Raw genomic sequence first — 18,984 nt, 5'->3', positions numbered from 1 at the left:
CTGGCTTTACTTTAAGGGATGGTCTTTATCTGCTGCCAAATGTTTCTTGCATGACATACATTTGTGGTGTGCTTCACAGGAATAATTCTAATGTGCACAGACTTGTGCAGGCACAATTGCCCTGCTCCCTATTCAGTACAACAATAAAGAGAGTGAACAATGAGCCTGAAATAACCCAGCAGGTATTTGCTTTTCCCAGTGGGGCAGAAAGTACCCCACTTTCTGTATATGGAGAGCCATAAGGAACGAGCTGACACAGGCTGCATCATTCCCCCAGACAGAGGTTTCTCCCAAAATCTGAATTATATGAAAGAGGAAAAGTTTTGCAGAGTGCATATGGATCATCACCTAACTGGGACACGTCCAGCACTGAAGCACAATGATTTAGATTAAAACACCTATGGGGAACAGATCCCATGGGAGCTCCTGAAGGGGAGAAATTGCTGCCTTCTCCTAAGCAAAACTAATAACTTTATCCTTCCCTTGGCATGTGCTCCATCACTGAGCACCTGGTGAGCACAGTAAGGGCCTCTGAAAGCCCAGCAACAAAACATGTTTTTCTCAAAAGCCCTGGTAACATACAGGATAAAGGAGAAAAAAAAAAAAAAAAAAAATCAGGACAAAGAATTGCCCAGAAATAGAGAGAAGCAAAGGGAGGATTTTGTATGAAGCTTTCACATACTGATTTTGTATTACAGTCTCACCACCTGTGGTGCAGGATTGGGGTTTGTAACACATTCTGTGTCATTTGAGAGATGGTCTCTTTCCTCCTACTTGCTCTTGCTATCAACAGGATTTTCACTCACCAGTTGGAAGGCTGAAGTCTAGTGCCCCCCAGGGATGTTCTGCTCACCTAACCTGGGGTTTGGCTTCTTCCTGCCCCCTGCACATCCTTCCTTGGGATTTAGGCAGATGATGGCCAAGACAGGGGCAGTTTTGCTTCTTCCCACACCACAGGACAGGTGAGGCTCTCTGCTCAGCAGGACGGAAGGTGAGCAGCACTGGGGCTGCACTGCACACCTGCATTACTTGAATAGTAATATTTTCACATGGTTTTCCCTGCAGCTCCTTGCCTTTTTGAGCCATCTGAGTTCTCAGATGTTGCCCAGATCCAGTTTCCAAACCACACGCCCACGTTCACAGGAAATGCTGGTGCCCACAGCTGTGAGCTCTGCTGTGTGTGCTTCCCTCTGGAGCACCAGGGCAGCAGAGTCCTCATGAACACCCAGGAATCTGGAAAACACTGATTTTTCAAGGTAAACTGAATGGACCTTCTCTACAAACAAGCACAGTAAATTTGGTAGGCTCAGGATACAATACACTCTTTTATTCATCCTGCTTCAAGGCTGCTCCCTCCCTGCACAAGACCCTGTGAAGCTGCTGCAGTCACACAGGAGGTCCATGGTGGACTTGCTCTGCCTATAGAAGCACAGAGAGAAACCAGGAGGTCTCAGTTCCCTGCAGGCTGGGCTCCCCCTGCCCAAGCCAGACAAAAAGCATCTCAGAGAGCCACCACTGTGGTTTCAGCATCACCAAAGATGATCTTTTATGTCACCTACTGTTATGATGGGGAAGATCAGCAGAAGATCTTTACTACCTTCTCCTGCTCCTTGATGTGGAAGCCCCATGGCAGATCCCTGAGTGTGTCTGGTGGCTCTCCTGGGGACAGTCACACCCCCAGCACAGTGCCTCAGCACCCTACAGCCACTGCCAAGCCCAGCCTGCAGGCTTTACAGGCAGAGCTGCCCACTGGCATCCTTCCCACCCTGCCAGAGCCTCAGCTTAGCCCAGAGCAGCTTTCATGCACCCACAGGAAGGTGCCTGTGTTACAAATCCTATTCCAAATCTGATTTCAAAAGAAAAGGACAGAGGGAAAAAAAGTGTGGTTTCCACTGAACACTGACTCCTAACTGATATGTCATGAGGCTGAGCACCCCCAGATGGGTGGCACACATCCAAAAATGCCTGGACTTGCTCCAAAAAGCCTATGATACTGGAGTGCAGATGCCCTGCAGAAAGGCAGTTGCCATAGTACTCCACTTGAGCAGTAATTAGGGGTGTGATGGGAGATGTCTCTTCTCCAGCCAGTGATCTGCAATACAGTTGCATTCATCTTGTAGCAGTAATAAACATTATAAAAATGGCATGAGGAGGCTATTAAACTTGCTAAATAGAATCCCTAAAGTCCCAGACCATTCAAGGGCAGCTATGGATGCACAGGAAGGGTCCTCTGCCCACTGTATCCCCATTAGCTGGTCTGAGCATGGTGCTGGGAACACCAAGTGTGTGAGTTTGATCCCCATAGGGACCATTCACAAAGGAGTTGGACTCAGTAATCCTTGAGGATCCCTTCCAATGCAGAACATCCTGTGAAATTTCAGGTGCTGCTCTTCCTTTGGATTCATCCCCACCTCTCCTGGCAGAGCCCCCACCTCCACCACAGTTTTACACTCTTCAAGGGGAGGGTTTTCGTGTGGGTTTTCGTGGCCTTGAAGAATGGGGAAACTCTCCTGCAAAGACTTTCAGAGGCTCCCAGGGTGACCCTGCTGGTCCCCATGGAACACAGACCATGTCCCTGCCCCTGCCCACAGGAGGTGGGGGCAGTGCCCGGGGTGAGGGGCAGGAGCACCAGGTCCTTACACACACCAGGGCTTGCTTTGGCTGTGCTGTGCTAACAGGAGCACCCCTGCTTTGCTTGTGCAGCTGATAGAACCAGCATAGACACTTTGTCAGGGGGAGGACTAAACACTGCTTTTTGCAGCACAACTCATTTAATTTCCTTTCAGGGACTCGATATTTACCATAAAGATGGAGACCACCACAACATAACACCTTGTTTGCTACTTCCTCATTTTCAAAGACTGCTGCTGTATTTCAAGGCTGGTTCAGCTCCTCACTCCCTTGGCATACTGATGCATTCTGCAGCCACAGGCACTTGTGAAACACTGGTCATAGCTGAGCCAAGCTTCTACAGAACACAATTTCCTCTGTACAGCCACAGGTAGGTGTCAGAAATAGCACAGTGAAGAGCCCAGTTGCCTCTAGACCATCCTTGGAAAGTCCCAAGCTTCAAACCATCCCCGACACAGACCAGATGCTTTCTTTCATCAGTGGTTTCAAGACAGCCAAAACAACATTTTCTATGTGGTGAAGTGTTTGACAGAACAAAACACCCAGCTCTAATTACCAAGGGCAGCAAGAAAAGTGACTGAATATGGATAAAAAAGAAACAATGGTCTAGATGCTGTTGAAAAACATGCTCAAAGCTCTCACTAGTTAAAAAAGAAATAAATTTCACTTTAAAAAAAGGCAGGAGCAATAAAGTGGCACCTGTGAGTACCAGACATTTGTTAGTTCATCCATCACAGCTGCAGTATGGCACTGCAGGCTGCCAGCCGGTGCCACACCCTCCTGCTCTGCCTCAGGGCCCAGAGCTGGAGTTTCGGGTGCTGCAGTGAGCCAGGCTCAGCATCCCTGAGGCTCTGCCCTTCCTGCCCTATGGCTTCTAGAAAATAACATCCAAAATAAATTCCTGTGGCAGTTTTCCACAAAGAGCTGATCATGAACCCAAATGCTCAGACTCTGGGGAGTGCAGGAGGAGCCCAAGGCAGAGCAGCCCCTTCACAAAACCCTGCACCTCACTGCCTATGGCTGGGGCAGCACAGCCTTCTGCAACTCCACTGTGGGCAAGGGGAGGGGTTTTCCCACTTCCACATCCAGTCGGAGCCTGGTGGAGCTGTTTCTGCACAAGGAAGAAAATTTTGGGTGATTAAGGCAATGTCCTCTTGGATAATTCCTTGTAGCTTGTAAAACCATTTCATGGTTTATTGTCCTAGTTGAACAGAACCTCTAACCACTCACGCACAAAAGAAGAATCTCTTGAAAAGCTCACAAAAACTCTGAACAAGATGACAACACAAAAAATCTCCTACTAACAGCACAGTTAATATCCTGAGAAATATATCAATGCAGCACACTAATTTACTAGGCTTGATCCAACAGTTTCTAAGCATAGTCACCACCTTAAGTAAAATAGACATTTAGTACAGTATGAAACATTTTGAAGTCTCTGCATGTGCCAAATTCCTAATAAATTACATCACAACCCTCATATTTTTCTTTTTTTTAAATGGATGACTTTTTCTTGAAAAATATCACTCTGCCCACAAATGCATCAAGGAAAAGAGAAGGCAGGTTTAATTACAGCCTACAGTAACTTAGCTGCACTTCTAAATGTATTAAATTGATGATTAAAGTATTGATTATATTAATCATCTGGCAGTACCAGGCAAAACTGGGACTGAAGTCCTTGGAAGGATGGGCTGGACATGTCATGGTCAGCAGAGAGGCAGCACAGGCAACTTCCTTGCTCTCAGATCCCACCAGCTCAACTTTGGAAACATAGCACATAGATTTTCTGTGATATCATCATCACGTTGCATTGAGATAGCTGAGTATTTAATTCTGATACCCCGAGTATTTAATTCTGATACCCTGGTCCCATGCAGTGTCTTGAGCCCGCATCCAGCGGCACAGCCTGCCAGTAAACCAGGTGCGTCTCCCATATGCATTTCAGGAGCAGTAAATACAGCAGTTCACGGCACATCAATTTTGCTGTCAGCCTTGTTCGAAGTGCTCAGCCTCGAGACAGACTTTTTAAATGCCAGCTGTTTGCGGTGCACTTGGACTGCTGTGAATGTAAACTCTTTCACAGGGATAGCTGCTGCAACTATTTTGGTTTTGTGCGATATGGATTCCCTATTTGCAGAAAAATATAAAATAAGTAACAGGAAGGAAAAGAACGGTTCCAGCCTGGCGCGGGGCGTTGCGGAGCGCTCAGTAAAGCGCTTTAAAAACCAAAGGAGAAAGTTGTCCGGAAGGGCTCCGAGCCCTGCTCAGCGCCCAGGGAGCGCCTTTTGCAGCCTGGCCCCTGAAACACGGCACAAGCTCGGCCAGCGTTCGGGCAGGGCGGCTGCACCCCGCACACCGGGAGCGGTCACCGGGAGCGGTCACCGGGAGGGAGCACCGGGAGGGAGCACCGGGAGGGAGCACCGGGAGCGGTCTCCAGCAGTGATAACCGGGAGCGGTCACCGGGAGCGATCATCGGAGCGATCCCCAGCAGCGATCATTGGGAGCGATCACCGGAGCGATCCCCAGCAGGGATCCCCAGTAGCGATCACCGGGAGCGATCATCGGAGCGATCCCCAGCAGCGATCATTGGGAGCGATCACGGGGAGCGATTGCCAGCAGTGATAACCGGGAGCGATCACCGGAGCGATCCCCAGCAAGGATCCCCAGTAGCGATCACCGGGAGCGATCCCCAGCAGTGATCACCGGAGCGATCACCGGAGCGATCCCCAGCAGGAATCCCCAGCAACGATCACCGGAGCGATCACCGGAGCGATCACCGGGAGGGTTCACTGTAGCGATCACCGGAGCGATCCCCAGCAGGAATCCCCAGCAGGGATCACCGGAGCGATCCCCAGCAGGAATCCCCAGCAGTGATAACCGGGAGCGATCACCGGAGCGATCCCCAGCAGGAATCCCCAGCAGTGATAACCGGGAGCGATCACCGGAGCGATCCCCAGCAGGAATCCCCAGCAGGGATCACCGGAGCGATCCCCAGCAGGAATCCCCAGCAGTGATAACCGGGAGCGATCACCGGAGCGATCCCCAGCAGGAATCCCCAGCAGGGATCACCGGAGCGATCCCCAGCAGGAATCCCCAGCAGCGGCCCCGCGGGCCCGCCGGGCAGGGCCGGGGGCTCGGGCCCCCGAACGCCGCCGCAGGGAGCCCCGGCAGCGGGGCAGACGGAGACGGGCAGTGATGTCCCGGTCACAGAGGCGGAGAGGGTGTAGGAGCTCATAGCACGGACTGGAAATCGCTGCCCGGCTCGCAGAGAGGTTCCCGCAGGAGTCTGAGTTGCCCAAAAAGAGCCATTTCCTCAGCCTGGCTGACCTCCCTCGCCCGCTGTGCTGCTGTCCGGCCCCGCCCCGGGCAGCCAAGCCAAGGGGTGCTGTGATTTTTCACCTTCATCGGGGCACGATAATGGCACAAGTAACTCTGACTTGAAGCAAACCTACCCGTCAGCTGTTTTTTCACACACTTCCCTCCACTTGTTGGCCCTCTCCTTTACAGCAAAAGGAAAGGGCCATGTTTTTAAGTTCTCATTATTTATTTTAGCTCAGTTTTGAAAGCAGACCGCTAAAACAAATGAATACTCTTCTTGCAGGGAGGAGAGGCTCTCTTATGTTTTTATGCACAAACTGTCAACAGTATGAAACAGTCAGAAATGGCCTTTTTCGATGACTGAATATTTAACATTTTGCCTATTACCACTTGATATGGAAGCCTGGGCTAATCCAATTTCTATTTGTAATCTCTGTAATATTGAACTGCAAAAGGGAGAGGGATTGTTCAGAGCCCAGCTGAATGGGTTGCTAATTGCCAGAAGGAAATAAGCTATTGAGAGCAGGAGGTAAAATTAAATCAGCCTTCTCCTCCTTTTAGATTTTGCAGGTATCTTGTTTATTACCAAAGTTGTATGTAGGAGAGGAAGAAATTAGAGCAGCAAACGTGCAGGTTTGGATATGTAGCACACAACTAGCAGGGAACAACTAAAAGAATAGTAAAGCAAGAAATTCCTGGACCCTGTTGCTGTGTTTTTCCCAATATCTTTGTTTCTCATGAATGCTTTTCTTCTGCCATTGAAAAATTATCTAAAAAACCTCCTCCCAAATCCAGTCCTGAGGCAGACAGCTTGCTCTGCCCACCAAAGAGCAGCTGCACATGTTTGCTGCTTGATGCTGGTGCCCGAAGCACATTTGCCCAGAATAAACCCCGATAAATTTGCACAACTGGAGCTGCAAGCAAAGTCTACAATCTCCTTGAATGCCTCAAATGTGACTGTAACACAAGAAGCTGGTTAGAATTAAATATCTTGGTCACTTTTATGGTTTTAATGCAAGATCTTGGTATCTTTCCATTCCCTAGAATGGAAAAGCAGTGATGCAGAATTGCCCTGCACAATCCAAAAAATAAGGTGCTGAGCCCCTTTCCCAGCTAGAAAGGTCTCTGATGTGATAGTTCTTCACTCCATTTGCACAGATAAACCTCCCCAATCCTCTCTCTCTGCAGTAAACAGCAGCCTGCTGCTCCCAGAGCCAATCTGCCTCTGTACAAGACAGCCTCTCCCCAGGGACCTGGCAGAGAGCCTGCCTGGGAAAACACCTGGGAAATAGGATTAGAAATAGAAAAATGTTCTCATACGTTAGTTCAAACAAGATTCTGTGCAGTTTTTCAGCTTTGTGTTTCTTGCAGTGACCTTCCCACTGGGTGATTTGTTTTTACAGCCCCTTTTCTTTGGTGAGCCTGAGACGTTCTGTGTCTCTGTCAGCATGCAGATGCTGAGCACCAGCCTTGGCTCCAAGTATTTCTTCACTTAAATGAAAAATAGAGCACAGTATAGTTTAAATGACATGTTTAGAGAAGAATAAGCTAGAACTCAAAAACATCTTCCACATAAAAAAAATCCACCAAGTGCCCATGCTCTTGAGAGCCAGAAATTAGAGCAAGACATGTAATTTTTGTGCAATCATTTTGTCCCTTTCAGAAGAGACAAGAACTATCTCTTGAATCAGTTAATCAAAATCTTGGCTGATTAAACCATCCGTAGTTTATTTCCCAGGGAGTTAATTGAGAACATTCCATATTCAGAAATGAAGCTGGTTTCAATGGGTACAGCCATCTCTGTAGTGCAGGCTTCAGACAAACAGAGCATTCCACTGAATCAGGTTTGCAATGCAAATAGCAAGATTAGGGAGGGGGAGAAAAAAAATCCAGGAAAAAATACTCAATCACAATCATCATTGTTCTTGCTCAAGAAGTAGAAGCACTTTCTGTTCAAGCTTGAGAGAACTGGACTGCAGAAACCCAGAGAAAAGCACAGACAGCAGAGCACTGCTCCTGAAATCTCCCTACACACAGGGGATTCTCTCAGATGGAGACATCTCACAGCAAAGGACACCAGACCTGGGGCGGGTAGTGGGAAGGGAAAGCACCTCACAGTAGTGCCTGGAGGGACTTAGCAGCCAAACAAAGCAGTAACAGCACACCTTTTCCATCAGAGGAAAATAAGGACTGGAGCAGAAGGACAGCAGGCTGCTATCCAGAAGGTACTGAAGGTGTCCAGGTCTGGAGCAGGACTGTGCTGGAAAGGGGGTATGGAGAAACTCATCTTCACCTTTGGGTATTGATGCATTCAAAGTAACAGAGAACAAAATCAACCTGTGGAAAGTATAAGACCCATTTTTAGAGCTTCTGGCCCCACAACTGATGATGTCAGTAAAAGCAGGGGCAGTCCAAAGCTCCACCTTGTCCTCACTGGCACTGTGGGTTTCTCAAAGTGCTGGAGCTGACTGCAGAGCTGGAAGCAGCACAGCTGTGTCAGCACAGTGCTCTCAGGCCTGACAGGCTCTGCTCCACTGTGGGACTAATTAGTGCAGGCAGAGAAGCTCATCAGGATCATTACCTGCTTCTGAGGTGGGCCTGCACCTGTGTCCCCAGCTCTGGAACTGAAAGGCTGGTACCTACCCTGACCATCCCCTGCACCTCTGCACCCTGAAGTGACCCCAGATCGCTGTGATTTATGATACAGCTCCCCGTGCTCCCTGAGCACCTGAGGGGTCAGAGGAGGAAGGTGGATTCCTGCTCTCAAGAAGGATGTTGTTCAGCATCCCAAAGGTGGGTGGTCAGTTTTCCCCTCCATCCCCTGCAATTGCCCCTCGGGGGCACACCCTGCCCCACCAAGGATGGGAGGTGGCACTGCCAGGGCAGCACAGGCTGGAGAGCTCAGGAGGCTTCAGCTCCCCATTTGTCACAAAACTCTGGCAATGGTGACAGTCTGGGGAAGCTGCAAAGGCTTCTGAGAAGCTGCTGTTAATTATCCTACATGCACACTCCAGCCTTTTCTAGTGTTTGCCACTGGAGAGAAGAGCTCACTTAGACTGGGGAGAGGGGCAGAACAAAGCCATTAAAAGAATAGCTGTAAGCCTAGCGAAGAGATAACAAATGGCAGAGCACAGAATGCTAATGCCATGTCCTTGTCTCCTTGTGAATGGACCTGTACAGCTCATCTGAGCAGTCCTGCTCCAGTGAGCAGATCTCTCCCCATAGGATTGTCCTCTCCAGCTATGAAAAATGAATGAGATGGAAAAGGAATTTTTAAAATCCCCTGCAAGGACTACACTTGTTTGGTCAACAGCCATGTCTGACATCTCAGCGCTTTCCCAAGAGCTGAGAGGTGCTTCTTCCTTCCAAGGGGATGCAGAGTGGGAGTTAGTGCCAGCCCAGGGAGCTGGCAGGAGATGGGAGCTGTAAACCAGACAAAGCAAACTTTGTCCAGTAACACAGTAATACCTTTAAAGGGTTTCAGCTGTTCATTTGTGACCCTAAAACTTGTTTGACTTTACATCTGCAAAGACTTTTTCCTTTTAAAATTGATATATCTTGTTAGAAAAAGTAAGAAAGTGTGTGGACCACTCTGCAAATATTACTGAATTTCCCAGGTAACCATTAATCCAACGTTTTCTAAAGCCCATTTCTACCACTAAACAAAAAGTATATATTTAGTTATGTGTGTCCATACATCACATGCACATATATTGCACATTATTTGTGCTGTTCCAATAGCTTTGGTACTAATTGTAACATATCATTATCTCTCCAGTAATCTTCAGGCAGCTCCCCAAAGAGCACTGCTGAAACTCCCTGAAATAACAGCTAAAACCAGTGGTGAAAAACTACCCAGCAATGTCTTGTTCTTGTCCCCCAGCTGTAGCTGGGAGGAGAGAAGGGGGGCAGAGAGTGTGAGCAACAGAGAGAAAAATGCTACTTTTTTGCTGTTTTAAGTAACAGCAGCTTCATGAATGTAATTCTGCCAAAAAACACCAAGAGAAACAAATGACACCTTCTGCATGTTCCTGCTGCCTGATGAATGATTGGGTGATGATGGGACTTGCAGCACAGCTCTTGCATGGACACAGCTGGCAATAAAACCTGGGGTGGGTGTTTGAAGGCCATCCCCAGCACCCCACACCTTTAATGCCCTAGAGACACTTCCCAGGCAGACAAGACGAATGGGAAAAGCTCATTAATGCTGCTGGGTTATTTTGGAATAATAACCCAAAATATTGGTTCTTTTGGGTTATTAAATAACCCAAAAGAACCAATATTTATTAAATTAATTTGGAATCTCCCCTTTCAGTTCAGCATCCTGCTGAGTGCACCCTGCTGTCAGTGGATCTCTCTGGGCTCTGGGACAGAAGCACAGACTTCTCCAGCCACAGCACCTCAGGACTGACTCCCCGAGCAGCTCAGCTACTCCTTCATCCACAACCCACCTCATCCTCCCACTCCTCTGCCCAGCTGTTCTCTTTTCCACTGTCTCCCCAGCTAATCCCAGTCAAGAAACTGGTATAGACATTCATTTTATCTACTCCAGTAAGGCAGCTCTCTGGTTCTAAAAATACTCCAGGAAATTGAATCAACATTTTGTAATTGGCTGGTAGCAGCAATTATTAATAATCAGCAGGAACATAATTTTCTTCATTTTCTACTCTTGCTAATGTAATCCCAATAGCAAACTTTGCTTTGTGCACTAAATAAACACAATGGCCAATATTAAAAAATATAGGGAGATAAATCAGAGTTTCAAAAAACTTAAAAGTAAATTAACTTCTAGCAAATGGCAAAAAACTGTAATTCAAATAACCTTTGAGAAAGATCAAGTTAATATTGTTCCTATGTTCCCCTGTAAAATAAAAAAAAGGAAAGCTCCACTCCTCTTACTCGGGGGCAGCAGCACCAAGATTGCAGCCCCAGTGCCTGGAGGCAGCATCCCCCAGCCCAGGCTCCCACAGAGCTGCCAGCTCACTGAGAGGGCGCCCAAAGGCACAGCAAGGTGGAGAGCACTCAGGACTTGGACTTGAAGGACTGCACTGGTTGCAAGACTGCATCAAGCAAACTACCCAGTTCATAGTGAAAAACAATTTTGCAGAAGGAAGCCTGGCTCTGAATAGGCTTTCTGAAGACTAAGACAGCTCTTGCAGACTAAAATCAAGAAATATTTTCCTTCCCCAACTTGATAGATTTGCTGTAGATGTCTATACTTTCTAAATCAATAAATAAAAAACCTTGCCAATTCATGCAAGGGTTTCACTTGGAAGCGTGACCAACTCGTTGCTTTTTCTTCCAGCCAAGAAGAGCAGATGCTCCACTGCTCTCTGCAAGTATCAATCCCTAACAGGTATTGATGACTGCATCAAGGCAGCCTGGCTAGAGACAAACCCTGCTGGGTTGTGGAGCTCTTGTCACGCTTGGGAGCTGCTCAGCAAGACTCCTTGCCAGCAGCACTGCTGCGTGGCATTTACAAATGGCACATTTTCTCTCTGTCCAGTTCAGAAGACATCCCTTACCAAGGCTTGGAGAAGCTGCAAATTCCTTACAATCCCCAAGCAAAAATGGGCTGCAATCAAATTTCCCATTTCAAGAAGACCAGAAGAAACATCCCCACACTCACCCCCATGTGCCCTGGATTGCACATGAACCATCTGCATCCTTCCAAAGACCAGGTGGGCACTCCTAAACTCAGGCAATGCTATAAATTATTTCAGAAGAGAGGCAGGTGAGCACCCAAGTCCCAGAGTCTATTCTGGGAGCATCATAAATAGACCCACAAAGCATGAGGCAGTGTCTATTCAGTGCCTGTGGAAGAAGAGCCTTTAGAAAGGATGGAGAGAGTTTAAGTAATGAGATCACTAAACTTTCCCAGAGAGTTTAAGTAATAAGATCACTAAACTTTCTTTTGTTCAGGGAAAGGTAAATATCAAGCTGGTCTTTGATATTTTCAGCCTTGGAAAACTTTGGGAAGTACACACATTGAAAAGACATGATTTTGAGAACCCTCACATTTACTTTGCTCTTGGAAATTCTTCAGCAGTCCCTGTACTGTGTTGATGAGTTTTACAGCTGCTGCTTTGGTGCCAGTGCCCTCCAGCACAATCACTGCTTTCCACTGGATCTTTTGGATGGGTGGCAAAAAATGTACCACTCACATGGGCAAAACTCCATCTCCCTGCTGCCAGAAGCAATAATTAACGAGATTATTACATTTCAATCACTTGCTTCAAGACTTCTGGTTTGAAATTGGTTTCTCTTTTTTTTGGCTTTTTGGACAGATGTTTTCTCTCCAGAGGAATAAGAGTCACACTGGAACATGACTCAAAGTTGGTTTTCATTTATATTTTCAAATAGACAAAATCACTCAGACTTTTGAAGACAGTTTCCCCTCAGAAAGGGAAAACCTACCAGCAGGTTGTACCCCTTGTGCTGGTGCTGCTGGTACCTGCTGGCAGGGAGCTCCTACCAGAAAACCATGGATTTGTGCTGATCCCAAATGCTGCTGGCACCAGACACTGCCAGGCTCTCACAAACACCTCAGACCCCACCAGAGGCCAAGGCAGGCAGAGGGAGCACTGAGGGAGAGACAGCAAAAACAGAGAGGGGGAAGGAAACATCAGCTGCTAATGAGTCTGTCAACTGAATTTGATAGCCTGGCACAGCCTGCAGGTGTTGGATGCTCAGGGAGAGCACTCAGGTGCCATGTTTATCCTCAACTTTGATGCTGTGTCAAACTAAAGGCACACCTAGGGCCCTCCTCTGCCATCATTTTTCCCTGCTGCTCTTGCAGCCACAGTGCTGCCAGTGCAGGGCTGCTTCTGGTCCAGCCCTTGCTGCCCTGGCCAGGCTTTGTGTGGCCAGAGGGGCACCTGGGGCTGTGGAGACCAGAGCAGAGGCCAAGCACCCACAACAGTGGCTACAGGGCTGGGGAAGAACCTCACCTTGAAAATAAAGGGGCTCGTTTCTTTAAGTGCTAGAACAATCACTGCTTTCCAGGGGATTTTTTGGATTGCAAGAGAAGTAGGCATAGGCCAGGTGCAGGGGATACAGAGACATCACAAAGAGACAGGAGAGGTCTATGCTCAGAGAGGGTCACATTGCTGCCTTTTATAGCACAGCAAAGCTTTTAGATAAAGTGAAAAAGGTAAAGAGGCATTTAAATGCCCACATTAAACTAAGCATCATTTCAGATGCTGTAAAGGCCAGGTTGTACTACTGGAAATGGCCTGAAAAAACCACCAGGACAAAAGAAATCATAATGGCTGTCAGGATTAGACACAAACCAAGCAGAAATGGAGATTTTACAGGGTTTTGCAAAGCAAGTTGCACTCCTGCAGCCTGTGCAGAGGTGGAGCACTGCTGCTGCACACCCCTGCCATGATCCAAAGGCTCTGTGCAATGGAAGGATGTCAGCACACAGAACTTACTTAGTGTTGTCTGAGTCAATGGTATGAAACAGCTTCTCAAGTTCCTCTTCGTTGAGTGTCCCATCAGAAAAGAAGGCCTGGAACTCCTCCAGGGACAGCTTCCCATCATCTGCAAACAGCAACACAGCTGCCATTAGGGAACAGCAAAGTGAAGGGGGCAAGGCTGAAAATCAAGTTATTTACAGATTTAAAGATTCACACCAAAATTATCTCCAAGTGCTTCTGCAAAACTGGCCCTCAGCCAAAGCAGAACTCACAGGTCTCACTCAGGGTGGGATCCTGCAGCTCTGGCTGACCCAGGAGCAGCTGAAGATGCTCCTGGGTATGGATGCACTGGCCATTGGCTACTAATTAGACTATTAAGCCAAAGCATGGCTCAAACCAAAGGAGGAAAAACTGAGCTTCATCCTAAAACTGATCTACATTTAAGAAATTATGGAGTGTTTTGTCTACCCTATGTTCAAATGATACAGGATGCTCATTAAGGGACATTTACTAGACAGGAAAAGACCCTGGGATGGAATTATAGCAGACCCAGCAGTATCTCTTGTCACCTCTGCATTCTCTCCAGCACAGTCCATTTCCCTGCTCTGGACAGAAATATTAAATGAAAGCTATTTCACTGGCATGGAAATCTGGCCATAGACTTTTTCTGTTATTTTATATATTGGTCCCAGTGCTCATTTAATACTGAGGCTCCTATGGACTCCTGAAATGGCCAAGAAGAAAAAGAAATTATCAAATTCATCCAAGGGGCTAGAAGAAGGACTCTCACAAGTTTGACTGATAAGGTGACAAAAGCTGACATTTAACTGATAAATCTGGAGCCTTTCTCTGTGCCCTGTGGACAGGAACAGAGCTGGCTGTGAGAAAGCTCCTGTGGAGTTCAGCAATAAAGCAACAGGAGAGAGACAAAAGAAACTTTAATTTATCATTTATTGTTCAAGTTGCTGAAACCACATTCTGGTGTGTAGCAGTGCCTGGGGGGAATAACTACCCCAGGTCACATATTATTTAAAATCTTTCCATTCATATCCACACAAGAGTCACAGACTGCAAATTCTGCCTACTTCGTGGTAGGAGAATGTATCATTTATTATTTAATCAAATCAATAATAAACCCTATTGTTTCTTTTTCAGGAAATGATGCTAGAGGAAAAAATTAGCCAGCTCTCCACATACACGTCAATATTTCTTCCCCAAAGTAAGTCTGCTGCTCCTAAAACATACCTGCATTGCCAAATGCTAACCCAGTTTCCCTTGCCTGGCATAGACAAATTTAGAACAGTGATAAACTGAGTCTAAGATGCCCATTTAATTGGCAATTATGAAAGGAACACAGCAGGAGAACTGTCTACAGCAACACTGGGTGAAGAGGGCACCATTTCCAGAGCACCACAATGGCTACAGACAGGGTCCAGCTGCCTTTATTGTTTTCCCCATTCCTTCCCCAAAAGGTGACCTTTTTGCAGCAGGCAGGGTGCAGAATGGCAATGCACAGCTCAGGGAATGGGTCCCAAATCTGCCCTCTCTTTCTTATTACAGAACACCAAAGCACCTGTACTTCAGCAAGAACCTCTTGCTTGAAGCATCCCAGCAGGGTCAGCTGGAGGTTCACCCGAGGTGCCCCTCTGTCCCTGGAGAAGATAAAAAGGCTGTGTCCAAGCAGGAGCCCCAGCCACACCACCCATCTCCACTTCTCCATGTTGCACAACTGCATAAGAAGCTTTTCCCCCTCAGTGCTCCTATTTTTGCAGTATCCTAGCTAAGATCAAGGTTTGGCTTCTTCTGATCCTGACTGGCAATGAATGCACATCTTCAAGCACCAAGATCAAAAGGATGACAGCTTTTCTATCCCACAAGGGCTAAACAATTCTTTATATATAGAACACTTTATTGTAAACCATAAATCAGTGCTTGTTCACCTTCACACTGTCCTTCCACACACAGGGCAGCAGAAATAAATTCCCAGGAAAGTCACATAAACCAACTTACTGGGAAAGAGAAACTGTAAAGTGAAGTGGATTTTTTTCAAGAGACTACTTTGATCTGAATTCATAGTTTGCTTAACTCTGAAAAACACAAAGGTGTTGCTAAGTTTAAAGCAAACAAAATCCACACCCTTTATCTAGTTTATATCTTGTAACTTCTGTCTTTCATTTTACTCTTTTTTGCTTTGTTTTACTCTGGGTTTTTTGATGCTTTTTTTTTTTTTTCAGTAATGTGTTCCAGGATACATTTTTGCTGCAACCTCTGAAATATCCTTGCTTAAAATCTGTGCCAAAACACTGCTCTGACTCCTATTTCAGAGTGTTCCAGAGAGAACAGGTAGACAGATACCAGCTACTATGACAGGTCAGATCACTGCAAACCAACATGCACTAAATTATTTTTGCCATTTAACAGCTGGAAGTAATGAAAAAACAGAATGATGTAAGGATCTAGATGAAGAAGGAGGTGACAGTGAGTTTTATTTAATTTTTATTGTCTGGAGACCCTACAGGACTGCTTGAATAAAAGCATTCTGACCCCACAGAATTTGAATAAAAGTACCAATTTTATTTGCAAGCAGTGCTCAGGACTTTCATCTCCCTCCAGCCACCAGCACCAAGTACAAGTCAGCTTAAAGCTGATGGTTATTTAATATAAACTGGAATACTTGTCTGCAAACACACAAAGCAAAAGCCTTTCTGAATAGTGAGATAATCCTTGAGCTGCATATCTATAATTGTGGAACAGCCTGAGAGCCTGGGTTTCTGGAGCCCAGCAGGCAAAGATGCCTTCAGGAAACTTCAGGGTGATAAGAGGAAGCAGAAGAGAGGGGCTTGGATTTTTGAGTTCAGATTAAACTGTTAAAAAAACCCTGGGTGAGGAGGATTGACCACAATGGTACTAACACCAGGTCCCCTGGCTGGCAGCTGCTGTGATAAGTAAGAGCTGATGGGACACTGTGGTCCAGCAGGAGCCTTATCAGGACAGTCCCAGCTTTTTCTGACAGCAGAAGTGTCTACACTCAGTAGAGAATGGATAAGACTTCCAAAAAGCAGATTTTTGCAGAAAGCTGCTGGGTTCAGGAGGTACAAATTCTCCAAAGGGACAGGCAGAGCCTCAATTGGTTCAGCTTCATCCACACTCTGCCTTGTAGAGCTGCTCTGGGATCTTTCAGCCCTTGGGAGCTACTTTTGACAGGAAGCATAAGGGAAAACTTGAGATTCTTTACCATATCTTACTAAACCAAATAAAGTTTCCATCATTTTTAAGATCTAGAGATCTCAAAGAGATCTAGATCATAAAGGTCTTAAAATCTAGAGATCTAGATCTACACAAAAATTTGTGACTTTTTGATCTGGGCAACCATACTAAAGGCAGGCAACCTATTTCCACTGACTGCCTCCCTCCCCTTTAAAGCCAGCACTTGAAGTTAACACCCAGCTGCCAGGCAGGACAAGTGCCACTAACTAGAAATTGCCTCCCTCGCACTGATCGGCTGAGAAAAGAGATAATCAGGCCATAGCTATCCTGCCATCATTTCTCCCTGAGAGTGCAATCTTCATTTTCCCCTAGCTTTTCAAAATAATTCAATCACACCCAAAGACCAAAGCAAATTACCAGGCCAACAGAGTTATCAAAGTTAGAACCAACTGAAGAGAGAAGGACATAAGAGAGAGCATCAGAAAGCCCCAACTGGGATGTTATTATATCTCCATTTGCTATCATGAAGATGTGAGGAGTCCAGAAGTGGCTTCTACACCTTCTAACTCACACAATCAAGCTGTTCTCACTCGCTAACACAGCCCAGGGAAAAATCAAACTGAGATCATAAATTGCCCAAAGTATACGAAATCTGGTGGCTGAGTTTCTGGAAATTCACTCTGTGATACAAATGGCTTAAAGCAGCTACAAAATAAGGTCACTGTTCTGAGCCTGAGTTTGCTAAATCTGTTTTCAATTACATGAGGTTGAGACGGCTCATATATTTTCCAGGTATATTATGAATATATTTTCTAGCTCTTATTATGACTGTACTTCATTACTTACTTTTATTGCTCTGTGAGCTCTAAAATGCTCTAAGCTCTGCTTACTTGCAAGTGCCCAACAGCTATGGGTAAGTAAATTGGATTTTACTGGGGCCTGTGAATAAAAATGATAACTATTTTTTCTTATTTCTTGAGGGTATTTATGTGCAGATACATGAGCCAGCAAGAACAGGGATTGGCTTCCCCCCTGTCACCCAGCCCCCTCAGAAGCCAGCAGGAGGGACTTTATTCACTTAAAAAAGGGGGAATATAGGCTTGAGCTTTCCATCTTGTTGGGGAAAATTACCTGCAGCTCCACAGATCGGAACTGTGATGAGCCTTTCCACTGGGCAAAGAAGGGATGTGTCCTCTGCATCAGCCAGCCCACCCCAAAAATCATCTGCAGATCCTCACCAGTGACTCAGGCAACAATATTATCCACCCACTTAAATCCCAGCCTCACAGTGCTCTGCTGGGGGCAATTGCATTTAGCTGGAAGCAGGGCTGGTGATTCACCCCAGACCTGGCTCAAGCTGCAGAGCCACGGGGGCTCTGCAGGAGCAGCCCAAGTTTGGGTGGAAGCAGCCCTGCAAGTGCCTTTGCTAATGAGATGTAGCACACACCATTACAAGGAAATTACTACAATTACAGTAATTTTCTAGTGAAAGAAATTTACAGAATGGCTCCATGATTTTGAAACTTAACTAATGTCCAGCACAGATGTTTTCACAAGGGTCAGTACCACACCAAGTAGACAACCTGAGAGAGATATTGATGTTTCCAATATAGTGAATAATCTCTGTTTGGAACACTCCTGTGCATTTCTAGTGCCAGCTGGGAATGCTGGTGGGTCCTGCTGGGTGATGCTGGCACAGGAATGCAAAGGCTGGCACAGAAGAAGACAGTTTCACATACAAAGAGAGGGATTGAACTTCAGGATCTGGGGTTTTGCTCACTCAACTCATTGAAAAACAATCGATAAATGCTTTTCTGTGTGCTGGGCATGATCCCATGAACAGTTTTGAGGTGGTGTCTTCCATCTTCTGCCAGTGAGCCCAGGACAGCTCCTGGGGCACAGCCCAGAGCACTCCTCATTGTCACAGGCAGCTCTACCTCCAGCATCACCACCTTCTCTGTGCCATGAATTCATGAAAACCTCTGGGATTTTTATCTTCTCAGAATGTCTTTCCTTCCTGGGCCTGGATGAGGCCTTGGAGAAATATTGGATGCACAAAGCAAATGAAAGAACATCCCTTAAGAAGCCAGCCAATTCCTCTCCCTAGTCATTTACCCCAGGAGTAAAGATTGTCTCTTCTTTGGGAATTTGGCTAACTTTTGTCTTCATCAAAGCATAGATTTAATCAAACACAATATTTAGCCAATTTTACACTTCTACTTTTTTCTCTGCAGCATAGGATGAAGTTCTGTGGTACAACTGAAACTGGGACATAACCAAAATCTGTGAATGACACTTGATAGAAGGACTGAGGATCCTTTTTGTGACTGAATTAGCCTTTTGATTTCCATTAAAATAGGGGAAAAGAGACTTTCATTTCAAAATTACCACATCAGTATAAGATATT

The 18,984-nt window shown here is 46.3% G+C and overlaps 1 protein-coding gene and 1 long non-coding RNA gene across 2 annotated transcripts in view; one reads left to right on the top strand and one right to left on the bottom strand.

Moving 5' to 3' along the window:
• Positions 1-18,984, bottom strand: part of NECAB2 (N-terminal EF-hand calcium binding protein 2) — a 74,171-nt gene that overhangs the window by 23,800 nt on the left and 31,387 nt on the right. The window contains exon 3 of the mRNA XM_021535238.4: positions 13,386-13,494. Coding sequence (XP_021390913.1) covers positions 13,386-13,494 — 109 coding nt within the window. The remainder of the gene's footprint in view (positions 1-13,385; positions 13,495-18,984) is intronic.
• Positions 8,604-15,343, top strand: LOC146766430 (uncharacterized). The gene is made up of 3 exons (XR_014957908.1): positions 8,604-8,742; positions 10,265-14,589; positions 14,931-15,343. It is a non-coding gene; the product is annotated as an uncharacterized LOC146766430 (long non-coding RNA).

This window comes from Lonchura striata, chromosome 11 (assembly GCF_050655825.1).
Source record: "Lonchura striata isolate lonStrDom1 chromosome 11, ASM5065582v1, whole genome shotgun sequence".
Classification (NCBI taxonomy): domain Eukaryota; kingdom Metazoa; phylum Chordata; class Aves; order Passeriformes; family Estrildidae; genus Lonchura; species Lonchura striata.
This window is presented reverse-complemented; position numbering and strand designations above follow the sequence as displayed.